The sequence below is a fragment of the Callospermophilus lateralis genome, chromosome 12, assembly GCF_048772815.1.
Source record: "Callospermophilus lateralis isolate mCalLat2 chromosome 12, mCalLat2.hap1, whole genome shotgun sequence".
Taxonomy (NCBI): Eukaryota; Metazoa; Chordata; class Mammalia; order Rodentia; family Sciuridae; genus Callospermophilus; species Callospermophilus lateralis.
The window spans coordinates 74,638,295-74,661,928 of NC_135316.1; the positions used below are offsets into that span (position 1 = coordinate 74,638,295).

At 37.8% G+C, this 23,634-nt stretch overlaps 1 protein-coding gene and 1 long non-coding RNA gene across 10 annotated transcripts in view; one reads left to right on the forward strand and one right to left on the reverse strand.

The window, feature by feature from the left end:
* Positions 1-5,976: 5,976 nt before the first annotated feature.
* The window catches only part of LOC143411601 (uncharacterized), a 119,183-nt gene continuing 101,525 nt past the window's right edge, over positions 5,977-23,634 (reverse strand). For all 5 annotated transcript variants that reach the window (XR_013092876.1, XR_013092877.1, XR_013092873.1 and 2 more), the window contains 2 exons: positions 8,816-9,146; positions 5,977-8,594 (listed from right to left, as the gene is read on the reverse strand). This is a non-coding gene — a long non-coding RNA (uncharacterized LOC143411601). The remainder of the gene's footprint in view (positions 8,595-8,815; positions 9,147-23,634) is intronic.
* On the forward strand, positions 8,769-21,315 carry Trim13 (tripartite motif containing 13). Of its 5 annotated transcripts, none has more exons than XM_076872432.1 (3): positions 8,769-8,883; positions 9,377-9,484; positions 19,746-21,315. In XM_076872432.1, the coding sequence occupies exon 3, from the start codon at positions 19,752-19,754 to the stop codon at positions 20,982-20,984; it is 1,233 nt and encodes a 410-aa protein (XP_076728547.1). In that variant the 5' UTR covers positions 8,769-8,883; positions 9,377-9,484; positions 19,746-19,751; the 3' UTR covers positions 20,985-21,315. The 5 variants fall into 5 exon arrangements, with proteins under 5 accessions (XP_076728547.1, XP_076728545.1, XP_076728546.1 ...); XM_076872430.1 differs by having other exon boundaries at positions 8,769-8,872; XM_076872431.1 differs by having other exon boundaries at positions 8,769-8,872; positions 9,380-9,484.

Genomic DNA, 23,634 nt, shown 5'->3' on the forward strand with positions numbered 1-23,634 from the left:
ATTGTATAAATACTGACAATTTCCAAAATTCCTTTCTTTCACATTAAGAATTTGGTGTATATTTCTACAAATGTGCTTTTTCCCATCCATATTCTACCAATTGCATTTTTTTTCAAAGTTGGAACCATAGTACAAACTATTTTTAACTCGATTCCTCATAAACTATATCTTATACATATCTTAATTCCAATATTACAGCTTTAATATCTTTTAGTTATGTATTATTATGTGACATATTGTGTTAGGGTCTGTAAACAAGTCAAGATGGCGCCTGGCATTTTGCCAGGGGGAGTGGTTTGTGAAGTAACGCTAGCGAGCCATTAAGTGTGGAGATTCCTTATTGGTTGACTGTTGTATCTAGTTTATGTTAATTAAGATAAGCTGTGTGTAATGTATATATACCCCTCCTGTCCTACAATAAACGGCTCCCACTCCTGCTGTATCAATGTACACAAGTTGCTCGTCACCCCCCGGTTATTTTGCTGCAGCCGGACTGCGGCAATATTGTATTTTTTTTTATGATATAAAGTTTTACATTTTAAAAAATATAATGAAAAAAAATGTCTGAGGATGTGGCTCAGTGGCTAAGCACTTCTGGGTTCAATCCCTGGTACCAAAAAAAAAAAAAAAAAAAAAAAAAATCTAGTCTTGACACGTCTTGGAAAGCTAACCTGAGACAAGTCAATTATTCTGTGGTTGGGGGATAGGGATGACAGATGACTGGTAAAGGGGCAACATGCAGGAAAGCAGCAGCTACAGGAGCCTTGAAGCAGAAGTACAAGCCTTGGGCTAACAAATGCTTGAAGATAGGAAGGATTGTGGGGGAGAGAGGAGAAAGTATTTAAAGTAGTATTTAAATTGAAACAATTTTCCTCCTTTTTTTTTTTTTTTTTAAGAGAGAGAGAATTTTTTATATTTATTTTTTAGTTTTTTCAGCGGACACAACATCTCTGTTTGTATGTGGTGCTGAGGATCGAACCCAGGCCGCGTGCATGCCAGGCAAGCGTGCTACCGCTTGCGCCACATTCCCAGCCCAATTTTCCTCTTTAATAATGGTGTAGCTGGGTGTAGTGACAGACTGTAAATCCAGTTACTCAGGAGGCTGAGGCTGGATGATCATAAATTTGAGGCTGGCCTGGGCAACTTAGTGATACCCTGTATCAAAAAAGAAAAAAATAAAAGGGGTTGTGCCACAGTCTGGCTAGGCACAATTCAGGAACCACTTGTCAAAAGAAATGAACTTTATTTTTAGAACACACACCACACCACACAGCTCCTCAGGAAAAACCCTCAGAGCCCAATTGCCACCACAGGATTCCCACAAGCCTCTCAACGTCCCCCACTCCTCCTGCTCTTGAGGCTGATTGGCTGGGTCTTGTGGGCAGAGCCAAAAAAAAGTCCCCAAATGAGCAGCTCTAAGATCTGAAAGGGCGGAGAAACAGCCCAATGAGCATCACCGCAGAGGAGCCAATCAATTGGCAGCTAGAAGTTTGCTGGGGCCGCTGTGAGCCAATCATCAGCTGGCAGCTAGAAGTTTGCTGGCAGCTGGAAGTTTGCTGGGGCCCCTTTCGGCTGTGGCTCTCAACAGGGTTGGGGTTGTGGCTCAACAGTGGAGTGCTCGCCTAACTCATGTGAGACCCTGGGTTGGATCCTTAGCACCACATAAAAATAAATAAATAAAATAAAGGTATTGTGTCCAACTACAACTGAAAAATAAACATTAAAAAAAAAAAAAAAAAGGAAGAAAGAAAGAAAAAGACTCAGTGGTGGAATCCTTGCCTAGCAAGTGCAAGACTCTCAATTCAATCCCCAGTACCACAAAATTCTTGCTCTACAGGGAATATGAGAGTCATTAAATGATCACTGAAGTCCCAGAAGTCCCAGTGTTTGAGTGTTTGGCCTGGTGATGTAGCTCAGTGGTGGAGTGTGGACTTTGCATCTTTGAGGCCCTATGTTTAATCTTCAGCACCTCAAAAAACAAACACAAAACCTGAGGATTTCCATAATATAAATGCTAGGTGGAAGAGGATAACCTAGCAAGTGTTCCTGAGCTGGAAGTAGAAAAGCCAGAAGTGATTCAGATTGGGAAAACAAGGCCTTTTGAGGAAAAGATAATGGTACTCAGAATACCACTAAGAGATGAAGGAAAATGAAACTGAAAGCATATCCATTGGATTTTGCAACAAGGAGGTCAATCATTTTTGCAAGATGCCTTAAATGTGCTATTTATAATCAGTCTCACGCATCTTCAGAATTGTCTGTGTCTTTTGCCTGACTAGGAAGGGTCTACTTTAGATCCATCCCAAGCTTCTGAAAATCTGACCACATTCTAGCAACAATCTGCATGATGTTACAAATGAGACCATTATAAGATAAACACATTTTGACAAGGCATTTATTACAAAATGTTTTGATTTCAGAGAGAACTAACTGGATTCATGGTTTTTAAAAAAGCATGTATTTCTTGTGTAGTGCTATATAGATTTCTGATGAATCTAGATGCTCGAAACAAAGTTTATTGAGATGTGTTACTTTAAAGAAAGTATGTTTAAAGCCAGGCATGGTGATGCACATCTGTAATCCTAGCAATGTGGGAGCCTGAAGCAAAACGATAACAAGTTCAAGGCCTGTCTGGGCAATATAGTGAGACTGTGTCTCAAAATAAAAACTAAAAATAACGGGAGATTTAGTTCAGTGGTAGAGTGCTTCCAGGTTTGATCCCGGGTTTTTGTTTTGTTGCAAACAAAAACAAAAACACCCAAGAAGAGTATGTTTAATACAGAAACCAGCTATTGAAGATTGTATAACCCTTCCCTATATTTGCAGAAGTTTAAAAATGTCTCATGCAACCATGAAAGTAGTTTTTTTTTTTTTTTTTAATATTCATTTATTTTTTAGCTTTTTGGCGGACACAACATCTTTGTTTTGTATGTGGTGCTGAGGATCGAACCCAGGCCGCACGCATGCCAGGCAAGGATGCTACTGCTTGAGCCACATCCCCAGCCCATGAAAGTAGTTCTCTAAACCAAAATAAGATTTTGTCATTAAAAAAGTCATTCTCTTTAGGCTGGGGATGTGGTTCAAGCAGTAGCGCCCTTGCCTGGCATGCGTGCGGCCCGGGTTCCATCCTCAGCACCACATACAAAACAAAGATGTTGTGTCCGCCGAAAACTAAAAAATAAATATTAAAAAATTCTCTCTCTCTCTCTCTTTTAAAAAAAAAAGTCATTCTCAAGATAAAAATCAAGTATATAATAATTAGTGAACTTAACAGAAATTCAAATCAATTGTAAATTACATCATTTATTCATCTTTACCTGAATTAATAATTTGTTAAAGGCTTTCATGGAGTTACTCATCAAAAAGAATATATATTTGGAGGCCAAGTTTGTGGCTTAGTGGTAGAGTACTTGCCTTAGCATACTGAAAGCTTGAGGTTCAATCCTTAGTACTATAAAAGGGGGAAAAAAATGCACACATTTAGGGCTGGGGGTGTGGCTCAGTGGTAGAGTGCTCGCCTAACACATGCCCTGGGTTCTATCCTCAGCACCACATAAAAATAAATAAAAGGTATTGTGTCCAACTACAACTAAAAAATATTTTTAAAATGCACACGTTTAATCATCATAGCTGAATGTAATTATTGTTAAAATATCAGAACAGTAGTATATTTCAGAAATATATAGGTAATGACTTTTAAAGCTTTATTAAGGCATCCTCTAAAATGTAGCTAAGTAACTGGACATTTACATTAACTGGACATTTACATATCACTGTTAAGATCATCACAGTAAGATAAATTATAAAGATAAAAGATAAATTATATATATGCACATATAATTATATTCATATACGTATGCACATAAATATATATGTGCATCTCATTTTCTTTCGGAAGATTTAGAACTTCTCATTCCATTTTTTTACAAATTGAGAAATTAACAGATATTTGATATTAAGTGGTTCAATAGGACTACAACATAAAAGCTGTACTTTTATATACATTGTTTCATTTTTAAAAAATCTATAATTTTTAATAACAAACTTCAAGAGTTCCCTATCCCCTTTGGTACTAGGGACTGAACCCAGAGGTACTCTAATACTAAGCTACAACCCCAAACCTTTTTCTTTTTGATTTTGAGACAGTCTCTCATTAGGTTGCCCAGGCGGGCCTCCAACTTGAGATTGAGCCTCTAGGGTTGCTGATAGTGTAGGCATGCATCACCATGTCTGGCTACCTCAAGAGTTTTTTGAGAGAGAGAGAGAGAGAGAGAGAGAGAGGGGGGGGGGGGAGGGAGGGAGAGGGAGAGAGAGAGAGAGAGAGAGAGAATTTTTATTATATTTTTTCAGTTTTCGGCAGACACAACATCTTTGTATGTGGTGCTGAGGATCGAACCCGAGCCGCACGCATACCAGGCAAGCACGCTACCGCTTGAGCCACATTCCCAGCCCTCAAGAGTTTTAAAGAAAATTCCTTCTTCCTTAAAATTTGGACTTCATGGTCAGATAAATCTTGCTAAAATTCTTTCATTTTGCTAGTGCCACCTGCATATTATTCAGTAGCTTTCCACTTCCTACTTAATGAATTTCAACTCTTTATTCTGACATTCAAAACATACCAGTTTGGCTTCCAGCTTTATTTCTAAAGCAGGCCACATTCTTCTTTGACAAAGGCTATCTCCACCTTGAGCTTGTGCTGTGTTCCTCACTTCAAATATTCTTCCTTTTTTCTCTTATTCAAATTCCATCTTTTTAGAAAATTTTTTTATAATGATTCTTTTTTTGTGTGTGTGTTGCTGGGGATTGGGCTCAGGGCCTTGTACATGTGAGGCAAGCATTCTACTAACTGAGCTATATCCCTAGCTCCATAATCTTTTAAATTTTTTTTTTTTTATTTTTGGTTGTAGATGTATAGCATGCCTTTGTTTATTTTGATGTGATGCTAAGGATGGAACCCAGTGCCTTACTGGTGCTAGGCAAGAGCTAACATTAAGCTCAGCCCCAGCCCCAAATCCCATGATCTTTAAAAGTTGATTCAACCCCCCCTCCCTGGTGCACCTTCCCTGATGCTTCTGGTACCTACCCTGACCTTGTCTTCATCACTCATTCTGGCTCTGAGACCCAACTATCTTTTATCTTATTTTTTTGGTGGTGGTGCTGGGGATTGATTGAACCCAGGGCCTTTTGCATACAAAGCATGCATTCTATCAACTGAGCTACATCCCCAGCCCCCCATATTATCTCTATATTAGCTCTTCAACCAAAGGGGAAATTCCTTGATTGGTACTTTTGGTGCCTAAAATTGAGTATAAAATTATAAGCATATGTATCACTTTCTTACAGTTTTTATCTACAGAAACAGCAATAACTAAAGGACAAGTTTACTATGCTTAAGTGTCTCTCATTTTCTTACAAAGCTAACTGATCTTGCTATCAACCCCTTTAATGCATGCTCTTTACTGTAACTGAAATATATGAAGTCTGGAATTTTCTTCAAACAAGTACTTATTCCCTTTAATCTCATCAGATCTTGGGTAAGTTTCTCTTTTGTGATGAATTTTTACTTTTTTTACAGTTAGATCTCCCTCCCAGGTTTTAATGGAATACTTTTGAATGTTCAATTTTCTTAAAATATAATATTTTTAAAAAATCAGCAAAGTCTTTCTTCATTGTGTAAGAATTTTCCTTTGTCTCTCCTTTGCCCAGATATAGGAGAAGGGATTGAGAAGTAGAAAGATATATACTTTTAAAAGGCCACACTGAAGAGGGTGTGGTGGCACACCCCTGTAATTCCAGCTGCTTGCAGCTACTTGGGAGGCTGAGGTAGGATCCCAAGTTCAAGGACAATTTCAGTTTCAGCAACTTAGTGAGACCCTGTCTCAAAAAAAAAAAAAAAAAAAAAAGGAATAAAAATGGGTGGGATGCAGCTCAGTAATAAAGCGCCCTGTGTTTTACCCCCCCCCCCCCACTGGTAACATGCAATCACCCTGGGCTAGATGGAGAAAAGCAGAAATTATGGTGCTATCTTCCTCTACTGCAGAGACAGTAGTTTAGCTCTGCTTAAGATTACTATTGTGCTTGAGTCCCAGGTTTACAAACCCAAGGCAATGTAATGATGATGATAATAATAACTATTATTATTATTATTATTCATGGTTTTCTTCTACCATATTACAGTAGCAACCATTTATTAAGTACTTACTGTATATCAGACAAATGTTGGTTGCTTTATGTTACCTAATTATTACTAAGATCAAATTTGTGACATATTTCTCATTTTACAGAGACAACTGAGGCTTAGAGATACCAAGTAACTTGAACAACTAATAAGTGGAAAACACAGAATTTGGATACAGAACTCATTTTAAAGCCTATCCTTTAGACATTGCACTATACCTTGTAATATCAGTGTCTTTTGGGGGCAGGAATTCTAATGGAGAATTTGGGGGCTTGCATTCATAACTTTGGCAGTTATAGGGGAGAATAATAATAATAAAAAAAATGTTCCAATGTACTTGGAGAGGCTCACCTGCACCACTCCCCTATATATAGTTGCTCCAGACCTAGTTATTGGTAGTTCATCACTCACAATTTACATTTTAGTGTGCCTACATTTTTGTGATGGAATATCTTGATCACATTTGTATTGTTAGATGGGGAGGAAAGCTAAGAAGTTTTTACCTTTGTCAAGGACTGGGACAAAAGCCACACCATGAGATAAATCAACACAAGAAACACACCAATGTGCATACACACACACACACACACACACACACACACATTATATATATCTTCATAACTAGAAATTATACCCTGTGTTTTTTATCACAAACCCCAGAAACTTATGTAAGACTGTATAGTTTTACTGCTGGGCCAATATGTGAATTCAAGCCTCAGCTGTTAGTTTACTTATTGAAAGAAGAGTCAATAGAAGGAAATTCCAGTGTGACAAGAATTTTGACAACCCCTGTGTTATCTCTACCAGGATCTAGTTACATTGTGCTCTTCCAGGAAGGATGTAGCTGTGCATGCAGGTTTAATAGGGCAGCTACTCTTTTCTAGGCACATTACATGTGGGTAGTTCAATAGTTGTTTTGTGTATATTAGGACCATGGGATGAAAGAGGCAGCTATTCCTCATTTTTCTAAACTTCAGAGTTTAATATACTATGCTCTTTACTCAGTCATTAATTCTTAACAGTCTAGGGGTTGCTATGTAGATTTAACAAGGGTTTTACATTTAGTTGGGCAGAAGTTTATTAATTAGTATTTATCACCAACTAGATACAATTACATAAATATGTATTATATAAATTATATTAAGGACAATTGTGGTTTATGAGTTAATGACTTAGTTTTCACTTTTGTATCATTTTAATATTAAGGTGTTTGAAATGTTTTCATAAGCCAGTTTTTAGTAACACTAATTTAGGGGAGCTGGGGTATGGTTTTCATTGGCACTGACAGTTGTGCTGCTGTAGAAAGAATCTGTACCTGGAATCTGATTTTAGCCTCCACTCTGTCTCTCATTTTTTCAAACCATGGAGAATTCACTTCACCTGCTTCTTCATTTATAGGCTAAGGATCATTAATTCCCATTTCAGTGTTTTTATACAGACTAGAAGACAAATTATAGGAATTGTTCTATAAAGTGTTACATTGCTGCAGTCAGTAAGATGAACAGGGGAAATGGCAAGGGACTTTATGGCAAGGGCTAAATTATTATTATTATTAATCAAGTACTATGTATGATAAATAGTGAATACTCTTTTTTTTTTTTTTTTTTTTTAAATATCTACTACTTCCCTTCAAAGCCCAGACTTTCCCCAACTTGGACTGAATGCAATCCTAGAGCTTCATCTGTGGTTCTGTACTTGCATCACTTCCCTCAAAATTTTAAAGCTTTGGAGGTGAACCATTTCATCATCATCTTTGTACCCTTTTCAGACTGGTCACCAGCAAGTGCTTATACATCTGGTGCTAAACAAAATCCCCACACAGGGGGCAGACACAAGAAGAGTCAGATTAGGAATTGAGCAACTGTTAACACCGGGTAATTTAAAAAACAAATTTAAAGTTCTTCCCTTCAAAGAAAAAAAGCAGTAGTGATATATACATATTTTTTTCCTGCAAGAGAATTTAACTGGGTCGCCTAAAAATTTCAGTAGAACTGGTGTCTTGCGTAAAAATTGCAAGGAAATAGGTGCAACGACGGAGAGGAGGGACGACAGTTAACCGTCTTTTGGTGGTGCTTAGGCCGCAGACCCCGCTACAGCAGGTGGGCAGCTCGGCGCAGCGCCGACGTGCCCGTCCCACCCTACCCTCGGATGGGGCGCGGGGCAGACAAGTGATCTTCGTTCTCCTAGTCGCGGAGGCCCCACTTCTGGTCCTGAGAGATGCAGATGAAGTGGTGTGAAGGGTTGGGCTTTTTTTTTTGTTCCTAAAAATGCAACGAACAAAAAAAAAAGTACAACAATCCAAACCCAACCATCTCATTACTCGTCGGCTTAACTGGTAGACTTCCTTCCCGGGAGGTTTCGTGGGGGAAAGCACTGCGTTCGATCGCCAGCGTTCCCAGTTGGGCGCGCGCAGGTCCTGGAAGGGAGAAGGGTGAGCAGTGGGGACCCGCCCCCTTTTAGGAGGGCGGCGGCCGTTGGAGACACCGGAAGGACTCCCGCCTCACCTCCCCCGGGAAAGGCCCGACCCGGGAGGCGGGACAAAGGTACACGCCGGGGGTGGAGTCCGAGGTGCCAGCGGAGGAGGGCGGGGCCTGTGCAGCGCCGCGAGTCCATTTTGCGGCGGTGTGGGGCACTTACCGCGTGATCTTCCGAGCTGGAAGACCCGAGGCCTTGCAGCTGCAGGCTTTGCCGGAGGTCCGAGATAAGTACCCACCGCCCTGCTCCTCTTCGGGGAGGAAGGGGGCGACCCTCGAGCCTGCAGCGGGGGTGGGGACTTGCCCAGGCTAACTGGGGCCTGCGTGGGTGGGGGCAATTTGAGCTTCAGTTGGGGTAGCTCAGCGGAAACCAGCTAGGCAGCGATATCGTGGGGAGGAGCCGCGTGAGGGTGGGCGATTGTCGGCTAGCCCGGTGTTTAGGATCCAGAAAATCTGTTGGGGCCCGAGCACTCCCCCCAGCGCCTTCACACCACCTAAAAAAGAACAGGCGAGTGTGAACCAGAGGTTAGGGCATGCCACTAGACCAGGAATTGACTCGGGATCCGCATGGCGCCGGGGGAGGGCGCCCTGACCGCGGTGCTTCCTAGTACAAAGAGCTCCTAGCTCCCGGGCTTTGTGCGGGCGATTGAAAATTGAGGGTTAAGAATGGAGATCCTTTACAAATAAATGCATTAATACCCTCCTCTCTCTCCTTCTTCCGCAGCAGCCTCTAGTTTTTTATTGTCAGTTGAAACGTGGAAAAACAAAAGCCTGATTGCTTTGCCCTGGGTAATAGTAACTCTACGGTAAACACGTGCTTGCAGGGACAGAGGTAAATAACAATACTTTTCCCTATGTTATGCTCACATTTTAAGAAAAAGCACTCAAATTTATTAGACCCAAAATCTTTAGAAATTGAAATCTGTAGAATATATATGTTCACACCCACTTCTTTCATTAATGGTCTTTGTTTCATATTTCGTTAACTCAGAAAAAATAGAATCCATGCTTGGCAGTTTTTTGTGATGATCATTTAAAATTTATTATATTTAAAGATTTATATTGCAAACGAAGAGAGAGGCTTCAGTAGCATTCTTTAAAGCCCCGCCCTTTTCATGTTTGGTCAATTGTCAGGCTGCTGGACTTGTACAATGGGACTTGAGTTTTTCTATGACTTTAGAAGACTTTTTAATATATGTGTTTTAAAAATACAATTTTATTTACATTGGCATTTCCTCTAGTAGAAATGGATGGAGCTGTTGATTAGCTGGTTATACTTCTTTCTTTTACAACCAAAAGATACTGGAACATGCTTGGCAAGCACTCTACCAGAACTGTCAAGCTGTTCTTTTCATTCTATATGATAGGTTAGCTACAGCTAAAAAGCTACAGCTTTTTCCCCAGATATGTCCATTTTGTACCTGGTATTCCTATGTAATATTTACTTTGACATCTCTTGAAATCACTTTTCAAGAGAGTCCAACTCTCTTTTAGGACCTTTTCTTAGTTAATACACTCATTCTCTAATACTATACATGTGCATTTACAGATTTCATTGTATTTAGACATACATGTAAGTAAATACTATACATTTACATAGTTAAGCAGTTTACAAAATTCTAATGCTTTAATTTTTCCAGTAATAGTGTGAAGAAGGTACCATAAAAACATGGGTATTCAGAAGCAGATTTTGTGCTGCTTCATTGGAAGGCTTTTTAAAGCCTAATTTGTAAAAATCATTTAGAAGAGCTTCATTTTATGAATGAGAATACTGAATTTTTCAAAATTTGTGGTACTGGGAATTGAACCCAGGGGTGCCCTATCACTGAATTACATACATCCCTAATCCTTTTTATTATTTTTTAATTTTTTTATAATTTATGTAATTTTTAAAAAAATTTTTATTATTGGTTGTTCAAAACATTACATAGTTCTTGACATATCATATTTCATACATTTGATTCAAGTGGGTTATGAACTCCCATTTTTACCCCGTATACTCTAATCCTTTTAAATGTTTTAATTTTGTTTTGTACCAGGGATTGAACGAGAGGTGCTTAACCATTGAACAACTTCCCTAGCCCCTCTTTATTTTTTATCTTGAGACAAGTCTCGAGATAATTTGCAAGTTGCTTCACACCTTGCTGAGTTGCTGAGGCTGGCTTTGAAGTTGTGATCCTCCAGCTTCCAAGCCACTGGGATTACAGGCCTGTGCTACCATGCCAGGTAAATATTTTAATTTTGAGACAGCGTCTCAAATTTGTGATCCTCCTGCCTCATCCTCACTAGTCGCTAGCTAGGGTTATGTTCTTATGGTGCTGCGCCTGGCTTTTTTTTTTTTTTTGTACTGGGGATTCAACCCAAGATCAGTTAACCACTGAGCCATATCCAGAGCCCTTTTTATGTTTTATTTTGAGACAGGGTATCCTTAGGGCCTCACTAATTTGCTGAGCTGAGCTTAGTCTTGAACTTGCAGTCCTCTTCTCTCAGCTTCCTGAGTTGCTGGGATTATAGGCATAAGAAATTCCTTTCTTTTTTTTTTTGAGGGAATTAAATCTAGAGCCTCCAATCATGCTAAGTACATTTTTAAAAAAATATGTTTTATAGATGGACACAATGTCTTTTTTCCTAAATTTTTTTTAGTTGTTGATAGATCTGTTTATTTATTTATTTATATGTGGTACTAAGAATCAAACCCAGTGCCTCACACATGCCAGGCAAGTGCGCTACTGCTGAGCCACGGTCCCAGCCCTGGACACAATATCTTTATTTACTTATTTTTATGTGGTGCTAAGAATTGAATCCCAGTGCCTCCCACTTTCTAGGCAAGCACTCTAGCAGTTAGCCACAACCCCAGCCTGCTAAGTACATACTTTACCCTTGAGGTACACCCTCAACCCTTAGCATACTGAATTTATGACTCACTTTCTGAAAAGTGCTAAGGTCTAAGAATTGGAAAATTTAGGTTTTATGCTTATTGAGAGGTAGTCTCCATTTTGGGATCAAGGGTAGGCTCAGTTGTTTTTTTTTTTTTTTTATAAAGTCAAGTGTTTGTCTAGATAATTTTAAGCCCAGTATTTCTATTTTCAGTTGTTTTTTTTTTTTTTTTTTATAAAGTCAAGTGTTTGTCTAGATAATTTTAAGCCCAGTATTTCTATTTTATTCTTACTAACTTTTTATTCTCAAGGTGTATATATATTGGTAATACACAGATACTTATGTTAACTACCTTAAAATGTTTTATATTTTAGGACTGTGGTTGTGGCTCAATGGTAGAGCGCTTGCCTAGCATGTGTGAGGCACTGGGTTCGATCCTCAGCACCACAAAAAAATAAAATGAAGATATTGTGTCCACCTAAAACTAAAATAAGTATTTTTAAAAAATATTTTATATTTTAAACTCAGGTAGGTATGGTAACATATGCTTATGTCTTGGCCTTAGTTTTTTACTAAGCTTTATAAAGGTATAGTTTTGTGGTAAGGTAAGGAACGACATGGAGAGGTGGAGAGAATGGAGTACCCTCATGCATGATTGATTAGATTTCATAGAGTGGTATTATCCCCTTTCTAAAAGAAGCCTGGCAATCTTTTCAAGAGCTTTAGAAATATTCTTACTCCTTGACCCAGCAATATCTTTCAGGGAATTGTCTAAGGAAATAATCAGAGCTGCGGGCTAAGACTTTTAATCATTTTAATACCCCCTCCCCACAAAAAAAAAACCAAATAAGGAATATTAAAACATAATTAAAAGGTGGATTATCATGCTTTTGAACAATATATAATGATAGTGGAAGTAGACGTTGATAAATAAAAAAAGTACAGACACATGAGAGTGGAAGAAAAAGACCAAAATAATAGTAGTGCCTCACACTTGCTAGGCAAGCACTCTACCACTGAGCTACAACTCTAACCCCTTTCCTAGGTTTTCTGAATTTTCTAAAATAAGCACAAATTACTTTTATAATTCAGGAGAGCACAAAAGCATGGATTACCTCACCAATTTCTGTGTTGTCTTTTTTTGTGGTAAGATTTAGCATGAGAGCTACCCACATAATAATCTTAAGCATATAGTACAGTGCAATTGCTTCTGAATTTAATGAAGTTATTTCTTGATAAAACCATCTAAATTTAAAATGCATGTAACACATACAACCTACCAAACATCAAAGCTTAGCCCTGTCTACCTTAAGTGTGCTCAGAACACTTACATTAGCCTACAGTTGGACAAAGTCATCTACAAAATTTATTTCATAATAAAGTATTGAATGACTCATAATTTATTGATTACATTCATTACCTTATGGAATATGGTATCTTGTTGTTTACCCTAGTGATCATGTGACTGAGAGCTATGGCTCACTGTTGCTGCCTGTCATCACAGGAGACTATGGCAGTGCAGACAGATCACTAACCCAGGAAAAGATCAGAATTATATTTTAAGTACAGTTTCTTTTGTTTCATTGTAAAGTCATATAGTTTTAAAGCTGAATTGTGGTAAATCGGGGATGTCTGTCATTTACCACATTAAAAATGTTGCAGAACTCTTTTGTATGTCCTTTTTTATAAGACAATTTTCATACCTTTAAGAACAATACTATCTTTGTAAATGCTCTACATTTCTGAATTTAGGATAGGAATTGCCTTTTGGTGTATATTTGGCTTATATTTTTATCTTTTAAAATGTCATAGATTATCAATTTTTGTTATTCATGAAAGACACTACCATTGTCATTACATTGTGGGACCCAAGGTATTAAATGGCTATGCCTCCCTCTTAAAACAGTTAACCAAGATTAGGTGTGTGTGTTCCTTGCTATATGTTAAAGTATACAGGTATACTTTAACATATAGATTACTTATATTCTGTTCAAACTGTTCTAGAGCAAATTCCCATAATGTGAATGCAAATATTTAAAATTTATTTATTTACTAGAGCAGCTTGAACAGAATATAAGTAAAGTTGTTAATGGATCTTTATTTTATTTACTTATATGTGGTGCTGAGAATTGAACCCAGGGCCTCACACATGCTAGGCAAGCGCTCTACCACTGAGCCACACGACCCTAACCCCTTAAAATTTATTTTTATTATAAATACATTTCTTTCCTTTTTTTCCAGTACTGGGAATTGAACTGAAGGATGCTTTTTTAGTTTTTATTTTGAGACAGGGTCTCACTAAATTGCCCAGGCTGGCCTCAGAATTATAATCCCCTAACCTATCTACCCTATGCCCCAAGTAGCTGGGATTACAGATATGTACCACTGCACCTAGCTATCAGAAGCTTTAAAGGAAAATTCTTCTCCCTTAGAACTTTGACTTTATTTATCAGATTAATGTTACTCAAATTTTGCTTTCATCTTGTTTTGCAGTACTGGGGATTGCACCCAGGGCTTTGCGTAGGCTAGACTAATGTTCTATCACTTAACTACATCCCCAGCCCATAGATGTAGGTACTTTTCTAAAGAAAAGTTGAATTGGAAATTTTTGCTAGTAATTACCAAAATTCAGGAGATGCTTGGCAGTACCAACATAGTATTATTTATTACAGCCAACATAAAAATGATTAGATGTAGTTTTGTACTTCATATATTTTGTAGATCAGGTTTACTTAAAATAAAAGGAACTTTGAGCAAAAGGAACTTTGTTCATGCCAATTAAATTTCCATAGTGCATGTTTTTACATATTAAAATGTTAGATGCTATATAAACAATCTCATTTATCTAGATTAATCTATCCACTGAATGCTAGACTTTGATAGTACTTTTTTTTTTGGTAGGTGGACACTGAGCCACAATCTCAGTCCCAGTAGTACTTTCTTTCTTCCTTTTTTTTTTTTTTTTTTTGTGGTGCTGGGATTGAACCCAGGACCTTGTAAATACAAACAAGGCAAGCACTGTACCAACTGAGCTATATGCCCAGCCCCCAGGAGTATTTTCTTAAAAGCTGAAATTGATCTTAAATAGGTGATGGAAATTTTCAAATGATACCAGTCTGTTGAGGATAACAACTTAATAGGTCAAGATTTGCCAAGTGAATGGTTGTAAAAGATGACAACTTTTTGAAAAATTTTATTTTGGTACCAACGACTGAATCCAGGGGGTGCTTAACCAATTAGCCACATCCCCGGCTCTTATTTTTTTATTTTGAAACAGGGTTTCACTAAGTTGTTTAGGGTTTTGCTAAATTACTGAGGCTGCCCTTGAACTTGTGATCCTCCTGAGTTGCTGGGATTTACAGGTGTGAGCCACCATGCCCAGCTCAAGAAGACAAGTTTTTTAGGGGTAAAAATTTGTCACCTTCATTTAAACCCATTTACATTTACTTGGGAGAAAAGAAACCAGCTGATGTGAAGCACTCCTGTATTCCAGCTACTCAGGAGGAGGGAGGGGAACCACTTGAGCCTAGAGTTTGAGACCAGCAATAGACCAACAAACAAATACCTAATATGCTCAAGACCCTGAGTTCAGGTCCCAGCACTGCAAAAATAAGTTAATTTTAAAAATCTCTTAAGACACAAGCTTGCTGGCTTTTCTTTGTTTCTTTCTTTCTTTCTTTTTAATATTTTTTTTTGTAGATGGACACAGTATCTTTATTTATCCATTTTTATGTGGTGCTAAGGATTGAACCCAGTGCCTCACCTCATGCAAGGCGGGCACGCTACCACTGAGATACAGCCCCAGCCCTGGCTTTTCTTTTTGTTCCTTAATGGAACTAAAAGGAGACCATGGATAATTTTTTTTTTTGGTACTGGGTATTGAACCCAGGGGGGCATTACCACTGAGCAACATTTCCAGTCCTTTTTATTTTGTATTTTGAGACAGGGACTTTTACTGAGTTGCTTAGGGCTTTGTTTAATTGCTGAGACTGGTCTTGAACCTGTGATCCTCCTGTCTCAGCCTCCAGAGTCCCTGGGATTATAGGCGTGGGGCACTGAACTTGGCATGAATGACATTTTGAATAACTTAATAGGAAAGGGTTCAACTCCCCTCCTCCCCAACATGTTTTAGGGAAAGAATGTCTTAAAGGAAATGAATGAGCACCTTTTATAGTACAGTAATTTTGGGTTGATCATTCTAAGGGGGAAATGTCTAATACCTATTAGTTTTTCTATTTTACTGTTTTCTTTTTAAGTATTAACTTTTCATTGCTTAAACATAAACTTTTTGCTGGCACAGTGGCGTACACCTGTAATCCCAGCAGCTCTGGAGGCTGAGGCAGGAGGATTGCAAGTTCACAAACCAGCCTCAGCAACTTAGTGAGATCCTGTCTCAAAATATAAAATCTAAAAAATAAAAAGCAGGGAATGTGGCTCAATAAATAAGCAACCCTGGGATCAATCCCTGGCACCAAAATAAGTAAGTAAATAAATAAATTTAAAACAATAAACATTTGGTGATGGTATATAGTTATGCAGTTATAGTATAGTATGACAGGGGCTGGTGTTGTGGCTCAGTGGTAGAGTATTGATCTAGCATGCATGAGGCACTGGGTTCAATCCTCAGCACCATGTAAGTGTAAAATAAAGATGATATGTCCACTTAGAATAAAAAATAAATATTAACAAAAAATAGTATGACAGGCAAATAAGGGTGACATTTTTCCAGAGAGGTGGTAGACAACTAGTGTATAGACAGCTATTTTAATTGTTAGTATAAAAACACTTGGGAAATATTTAATTGGTGGGAAAATAGATTTCCATGCTTCAAAACTTAGAATTTTTTGTATTCAGAAATATTTGAAGGAAGAAATGAATCTTGGCAAACTTGTTTAGTTTTGATGTTGGTTAAGTTGAAGTTTTAACTATTCTGTTTAAAGTTTCTTGATTTCTGTATATTGGGGAAATTTAGCTAAGAAAAAGATTGGATATGTGCTTTCAAAGGAGCAAGCTGTTGATTTCTTCAGTTTAGCCATACTTGAAGGCAATTCACTTTAAAGAGCACTAAAAACCTTTATTGCATATTTTCCTTCAAAACTATGTGTGCGCACTTGCATGTATGTATGCACAAGTGTGCACTCAAGCATTGGGAATTCAACCTAGAGGATTTTACCACTGAACTATATCTCCAGCACTTTTTTGTTTTTTTAATTTTCTAAAATTTCCTACCTGTGACATTTTTCGCTTTGGATCATATTTGATTGCCTTAAAATTCTTGACCCTTATTACATCATTTCTGTTTTCTTCAAAGTTTTTCTTGCCTAGGGTGCACATTTTCTCTTGCTTATCCTAACCACTTGGTTAGGATATCTTTTGTTTTCCTTTTACTTATTGATATCCCTGGAAATATTAATAGATATTTGCTTTGTTGCATGCTGCTACTCCACTCCCACTGCTTTTGTGTGCGTATGTGGGTGTGTGTGTGGTGTTGGGGATTGAACCCAGGGTCTTGTACATGCAAGGGAAGCACTCTACCAACTGAGCTATCCCCAGCCCTCCCACTGCTTTTTTTGTTGTTGTTGTCTACTGTTTTCTCAGAAATCTGACCTTTGGGGCTCGGGTAATAGCTCAGCAGTAGAGGTCTTGCCTCACACATGTGAGGCTCTGGGTTTGATCCTCAGCACCACATAAAAACAAATTAAAAAAAAAATAAAGATATGGTGTCCATCTTAAAAAAAAAAATCTTTGAAAAAAAGAAAAAGAAATCTGACCTTGTGTAGAATTCTTGGGTGAAACAGCAATTCTGGAGGTGATAAAGTGTGGAGCTCTCTTAGGGTTGTATAGCTGCTTGGTAACCCCTCTTAGAGAGCACACACTGACTTCAATCTTTATAGCCATTCTCTTCTCAGTGCTTTTCAAAGGTTATATGATTTTTCATATCACAAGAAATTTTTCAGAAAAATCAGCTGGTTACATACTTTTTGCCATATGACACATTCATTTTTTGGTATCAGGGATTGAACCCAGGGGTGCTCAACAACTGAACCACTTCACCAGCTCTTTTTTATTTTAGACTAAATTGCTTAGGGCCTCACTAAATTGCTGAGGCTGCACCAGGCCATGATACTAAATTTGAGACAATAGTTTTTGTTTTAATTTTACCTATACTAAATATATTTATTTTAAGTACATATTTGATAACTGAATATCCTTTTAAGTATGTTAATCTTTTAGATGTAGCTCTCATTATGATCCAGCACAATCTCCCCCCAAAAAAGAAAATTGTAAGAAAGCATGTAGATTATTATTTTTTTAAAAAAACATTTTTTCAGTTGTAGATGGATACAATACCTTTATTTTATTTATTTTTATGAAGTGCTGAGGATCGAACCCAGTGCCTCATACATGCTAGCAAGTCTTCACCACTGAGCCATAACCCCAGCCTCATCTGTAGATTATTAATTTGGTGGTTATATGTGTATGTATCCCTAGGTAAACTGAGTAAAGAAATATTTAGCACTATTTTTGGTTTTAAATCTTTAGGGATTAATGTACATTTTAAAAATAATTAAACCTGTGGCTGGGGATATGACTCAGTGCTTTGGAAATTGACATATTTTATTATATAGTATTCACTCTCCACAAAAATAGCCCTTCTGTTCATCAATGTCACCACCTATCTTATAAGAGAAATTTTTAATTAATGGGAGGCTGTCAAGCTTACAAGTAGAAATGTTTTCCAAAATTCCAGTTTTTACATGAAAATCCAACTTTTTTATTGGCAAAAAAGCCATCCCACTCTACCCCCCAAGGATTGGTGATAGAACTCAGGAGCAGTCTACCACTGAAACTCCATTCCTTCCACCCCCCTTTTTTTCTCCTAATTTTGAGACAAGGTCTTACTAGGTTGTCAAGTTTGGCCTCAAATTTGGAGTCCCTGCCTCAGCCTCCTGAGTCACTGGGATTATAGGTGTGCACCACCATGCCCTGCTCTTGTGTTTTTCTTGAACAAGCTTGTTTCGTTCATTTTCAAGAAAAACCGATATTCCATTAAAAAAGCAGCTGCTTCATCTTGCAGCTCAGTCATATAAGTGCTTTTCTTCCAGACAACATCTGCTGGTATACAGAAAAGCTTTTGTGTACATTTCCTATTTTATCACACAAAATATTAAAGATGTGTACACAAGGATCAAGATTTAACAAAATGTATAATTTTTGCTGCTTCATCAAGAACATTTAAAAATGAAACTGGCTCTCCAACACTCAATCCACTCAGACTGTGGTGAAGAATACAATGACTAAATACAATTTGTTGCTTCTTTACTGCCTTGAGTCCTGTTAAGCAGCTGTGTACCCACTATTGCTTTTACATTGCAAGTGCCAATGTCAACATGGTACAAAATTGTGAAAATAATTTGATCTCATGGATTCCTTGAAAGAGCCATGTTTCTGCCCATGTTTCTGTTTAAGATGCTGTAGATAATCTATAAGGTGGTTTTGACTTGTCATTCTGGTTGTTTAAATAAAACAACCTGATTGGGGCTGGGGTTGTGGCTCAGTGGTAGAGCGCTTGCCTAGCATGCATGAGGCACTGGGTTCGATCCTCAGCACCACATAAAAATGGAAAAAAAAAAAAAAAAAAGGTTAAAAAAAACCCAACCATATTGATTCTCTAAGCAATTAGAGTAAATTGCAACTGTTTTATAATTTTGCCTTGAAATATGCTAGTTCCTAATTTGAAAAAAGTCCATTAGTGTACATGGCTTGGATTTATATTTCTGGGCTTCTCTCTTTTAAATAGCATACCATTTTATATTTGTGGGCCCAAAGTAAAGAGCTCATTCTGTTACAGACACTGAGTAGCTTTGTTTCTGACAGCTAGTAGTCAGCTCTCTGTTTTAAAACAATCACTTGGGTCCTGCTGGCTCAACTTGCAGTTGTCCTAGTCCTAACCCTGTTTTAGCCAAAGACTATTGTTGGAAAGCTCACACAAAGGCCTTGTGTGCAGGATGCCCTACTAATAAGGAACATGTTGTCGTCTCAACGGATTAAATCTGCTTTGGTATGCATTCCCTTCCCAAATTTCTCACTTATTTCCTCTGTTTGGCTGGTTATTTCAGCAAAACATTTTAATGTGAAGATAGCTTCTCATTATTACATAGTTCTAGTGGAGGGGATTACTGGAGTAATATAAAATGTTTCTTTCTCTGTGGTAGGATGTGATGGAGCTGCTTGAAGAAGATCTCACATGTCCAATTTGTTGCAGTCTGTTTGATGATCCTCGAGTTTTGCCTTGTTCACACAACTTCTGCAAAAAATGCTTAGAAGGTCTCTTAGAGGGGAATGTGCGGAATTCTTTGTGGAGACCATCTCCATTCAAGTGCCCTACATGCCGGAAGGAAACCTCAGCTACTGGAGTTAATAGCCTGCAGGTTAATTACTCCCTGAAAGGTATTGTGGAGAAATACAACAAAATCAAGGTCTCTCCCAAAATGCCAGTGTGCAAAGGACACTTGGGGCAGCCTCTAAACATTTTCTGCCTAACTGATATGCAGCTAATTTGTGGGATCTGTGCTACTCGAGGTGACCACACCAAGCATGTCTTCTGTTCTATTGAAGATGCCTATGCTCAGGAAAGGGATGCCTTTGAGACTCTCTTCCAGAGTTTTGAGACCTGGCGTCGGGGAGATGCTCTTTCTCGTTTGGATACCTTGGAAACCAGTAAGAGGAAATCCCTGCAGTTACTGACTAAAGATTCAGATAAAGTGAAGGAATTTTTTGAGAAGTTACAACACACATTGGATCAAAAGAAGAATGAAATCCTGTCTGACTTTGAGACCATGAAACTTGCAGTAATGCAAGCTTATGACCCAGAGATCAACAAACTCAATACCATCTTGCAGGAGCAACGAATGGCTTTTAATATTGCTGAGGCTTTCAAAGATGTGTCAGAACCCATTGTATTTCTGCAACAGATGCAGGAGTTCAGGGAGAAAATCAAAGTAATCAAGGAAACTCCTTTACCTCCCTCTGCTTTGCCCACAAGCCCTTTAATGAAGAACTTTGATACCAGTCAATGGGAGGACATAAAACTAGTAGATGTGGATAAACTTTCTTTGCCTCAAGATACTGGCACATTCATAAGCAAGATTCCCTGGAGATTCTATCAGTTATTTGTGGTATTCCTTCTACTTGGCCTCCTTATTTTCCTCATTTTCTTTGGTCCTACTGTATTCCTAGAATGGTCTGTATTTGATGAACTGGCAATTTGGAAAGACCATCTTTCGAATTTCAGTTTTTATCTGACTAAATCAGCTGATTTTGTAGAACAATCAGTTTTTTACTGGGAACAAGTGACAAATGGGTTTTTCATTTTCAGTGAAACAGTCAACAATTTTACTTTGGTGGTGCTAAATAATGTGGCCGAATTTGTGTGCAAATATAAACTATTATAAAATCTTCCAACTCTGGAGTTCTGTTTTTTGATAGAAATTATTAATAGGTTAGTAATTCAGATTTTGTCAAGATTCCAATCAGATATTTTCCTCCAAAAGTATTCCTTTAGGGCTGGGGATATAGCTCAGCTGGTAGAGTGCTTGCCTTGCATGCACAAAGCCCTGGGTTCTAATCTCCAGCAACACATGCAGAAGTATTCCTTTAAAAATATTGTCCTAGGGTTGGAGTATCCCCAAGATTCAAAAATATAAATTTGTTGGGGCTAAGGTTGAAGCTCAGTGGAAGAGTGCTTGCCTAGCATGTATGAGTCACTGGGTTCAATTCTCAGCATCACCTATAAATAAATAAAAATAAAGTTCTACCAAAAAAAAAAAACAAAACAAAACAAAAACCATCTGATACACATTCAGATTAAGTAGCATAAAATTAAAGGGGAAAAAGAGTGCTATTAAAACAAATATTCTAATATTGACTTTCTTTATGCTGTCATACAAATAAGAGCATGCCTGTAGTCCCAGCCTCTTAGGATGCTAAGGTAGGAAGATTGTTTGAACCAGAGGTTTAAGACCAACCTGTGCAACATAGATCTGGTCTCAAAAATCCACTACCATCAACAAACCCCCCAAAAACCCAAAACCAAACAAAAAGTGGGAGGTGAGAGAACACATGATCTAATTCTGTATTGATATGGTATAGAATTTGGTAAAGCCAGGCTTGGTGGCACATGCCTGTAATCCCAGTAACCCAGAGGCTGAGGCAAGAGGATTGCAAATTCAAAGCTAGCTTCATCAATTTATCGAGGCCCTGAGCAACTTAGACCGTGTCTCAATATAAAGGACTGGGGATGTGGTTCAGTGGTTAAGTACACCTGGCTTCAATCCCTGGTACCCCTCCCCTCTCCAAAAAAATTTCTGGTGAAGATTGGTCTTGTAAAGACAATTTTTTGGTGGTATTGGGTATTAAACCTAGGGGCAATCTACCACTGAGCTAAACCCACAGCTCTTTTTTTAATTCTGAGATAGGGTCTTGCTAAGTTGCCAAGACTGGCTTGCATTGGCCTCCCAAGTTTTGCACTATTGTGCCTGGCCTTAAGCAACCTTTTTGTGAATAGGTTGGAATTTTAAAGAAGAAAAGACTATGAATAGGTTGGGTCTCCTAAGTCTTTCTGGAGGGTTGATTACTTTCTCATGAAAATGTAAATCTAATGTAAACAAAAAAAAACTGGTGTTCTTTTGTGATGTTTACATTTTTAGGAGGGTTTAGATTTAAACCTACCCCTTTCTCCTTTTCTATAAAATTTTCAACTAAAGATGATAAACTATGGAATTGTTAGGTGGCTGTGCAAAGGCATAGATTTAAAAAAGAAAAAGCGATCCAACACTTGGCAGGAGCAGGAAATAGGAAAGTCATTTTTTTACTGGCAGCTGAATGTGGTTGTGAGTTCTAAAGTATGGCAGCTATACAACCAAATGAATTCCATTTGCTTACAGAATTTTAGTTGTAGTAAAACTTGACAGCAGATGAAACAATCTGTCCATTTGTAAAAAGTACAGAGTAATCAGAACATTAATAATATACTATCTGCTCACATGAGATAAAGAGGACAGAACAAAAATACTAAAGTACCAAATTTTCTCACCTTGCTTAGAATTCAGATGAAAACAAAGAGGTAACCTTAGCTCAGAACTGCCTTATTTCTGTTTATGGAAAAAGGTATTCCTTTGAAAGCCCATTTTGTGGAACAAAACAGAGTATCTACTCTAGTCAAAAGAGATAAATTAAAGCGGATGTGGGGGTGCACGCCTGTAATCCTAGCAGCTCCCCAAAGCTGAGGCAGGAATATCACAAGTTGAAAGCCAGCCTCACAACTTGGTGAGACCCTGTCTGTAAATAAAATGTAAAAAGGGCGACAATAAAATGTAAAGTATGGAAGAAATAATTTCCTACTATCTGCTGGGTGATGTATTTGCTGTTTCATTCCTAACAGCAAATATATCACCTAATTTGATGTAGCCACTAAATTGCTAAGGGGATCGTAAGAAATTCAGATTATGTTTCTATGAGAATCTTAACTTCTGCTGTAAAGGCTTCATAGTAAATAAGGGGCCTGAGGAGGGAGAGAGCTTTTTGGCTCCCAGTAAGTTTTTATTTATTTTTAAGCAAATATATGTTTTTTTGAAAATTATTTTAATATATATTTTTAGTTGTTGGTGGGCCTTTATTTTATTCATCTATTTATATGCGGTGCTGAGAACTGAACCTAATGCCTCACATGTGCTAGGCAAGCACTCTCACTGAGCCACAACCCAGCCCTAAATATATGTTTACACCAGGATTTCATGGATTTTTTTTTTTTTTTAAGTGCTAGGGATGGAACCCAGGACCTTGCTCATGCTAAGCAAGTGCTCTACACACTGAGCTACATTCCCAGCCCCTGAGAATTTTTTTTTTTTTTTAAGAGTTTGTCTTTTTTCCCTCCATATTTTTTATTGGTTACAGATTAGTACATGCACACAATATTAACAATATAATTTGGCCAATATCTCAAGAAGTTTTAAAAATCAAATATAGGAAAGGGATCTAATTGACATCAATTCTCAGATATAGTGTCAGTTTTCCTTAAACTATTCAGTTTCATGTGTTAGTTTT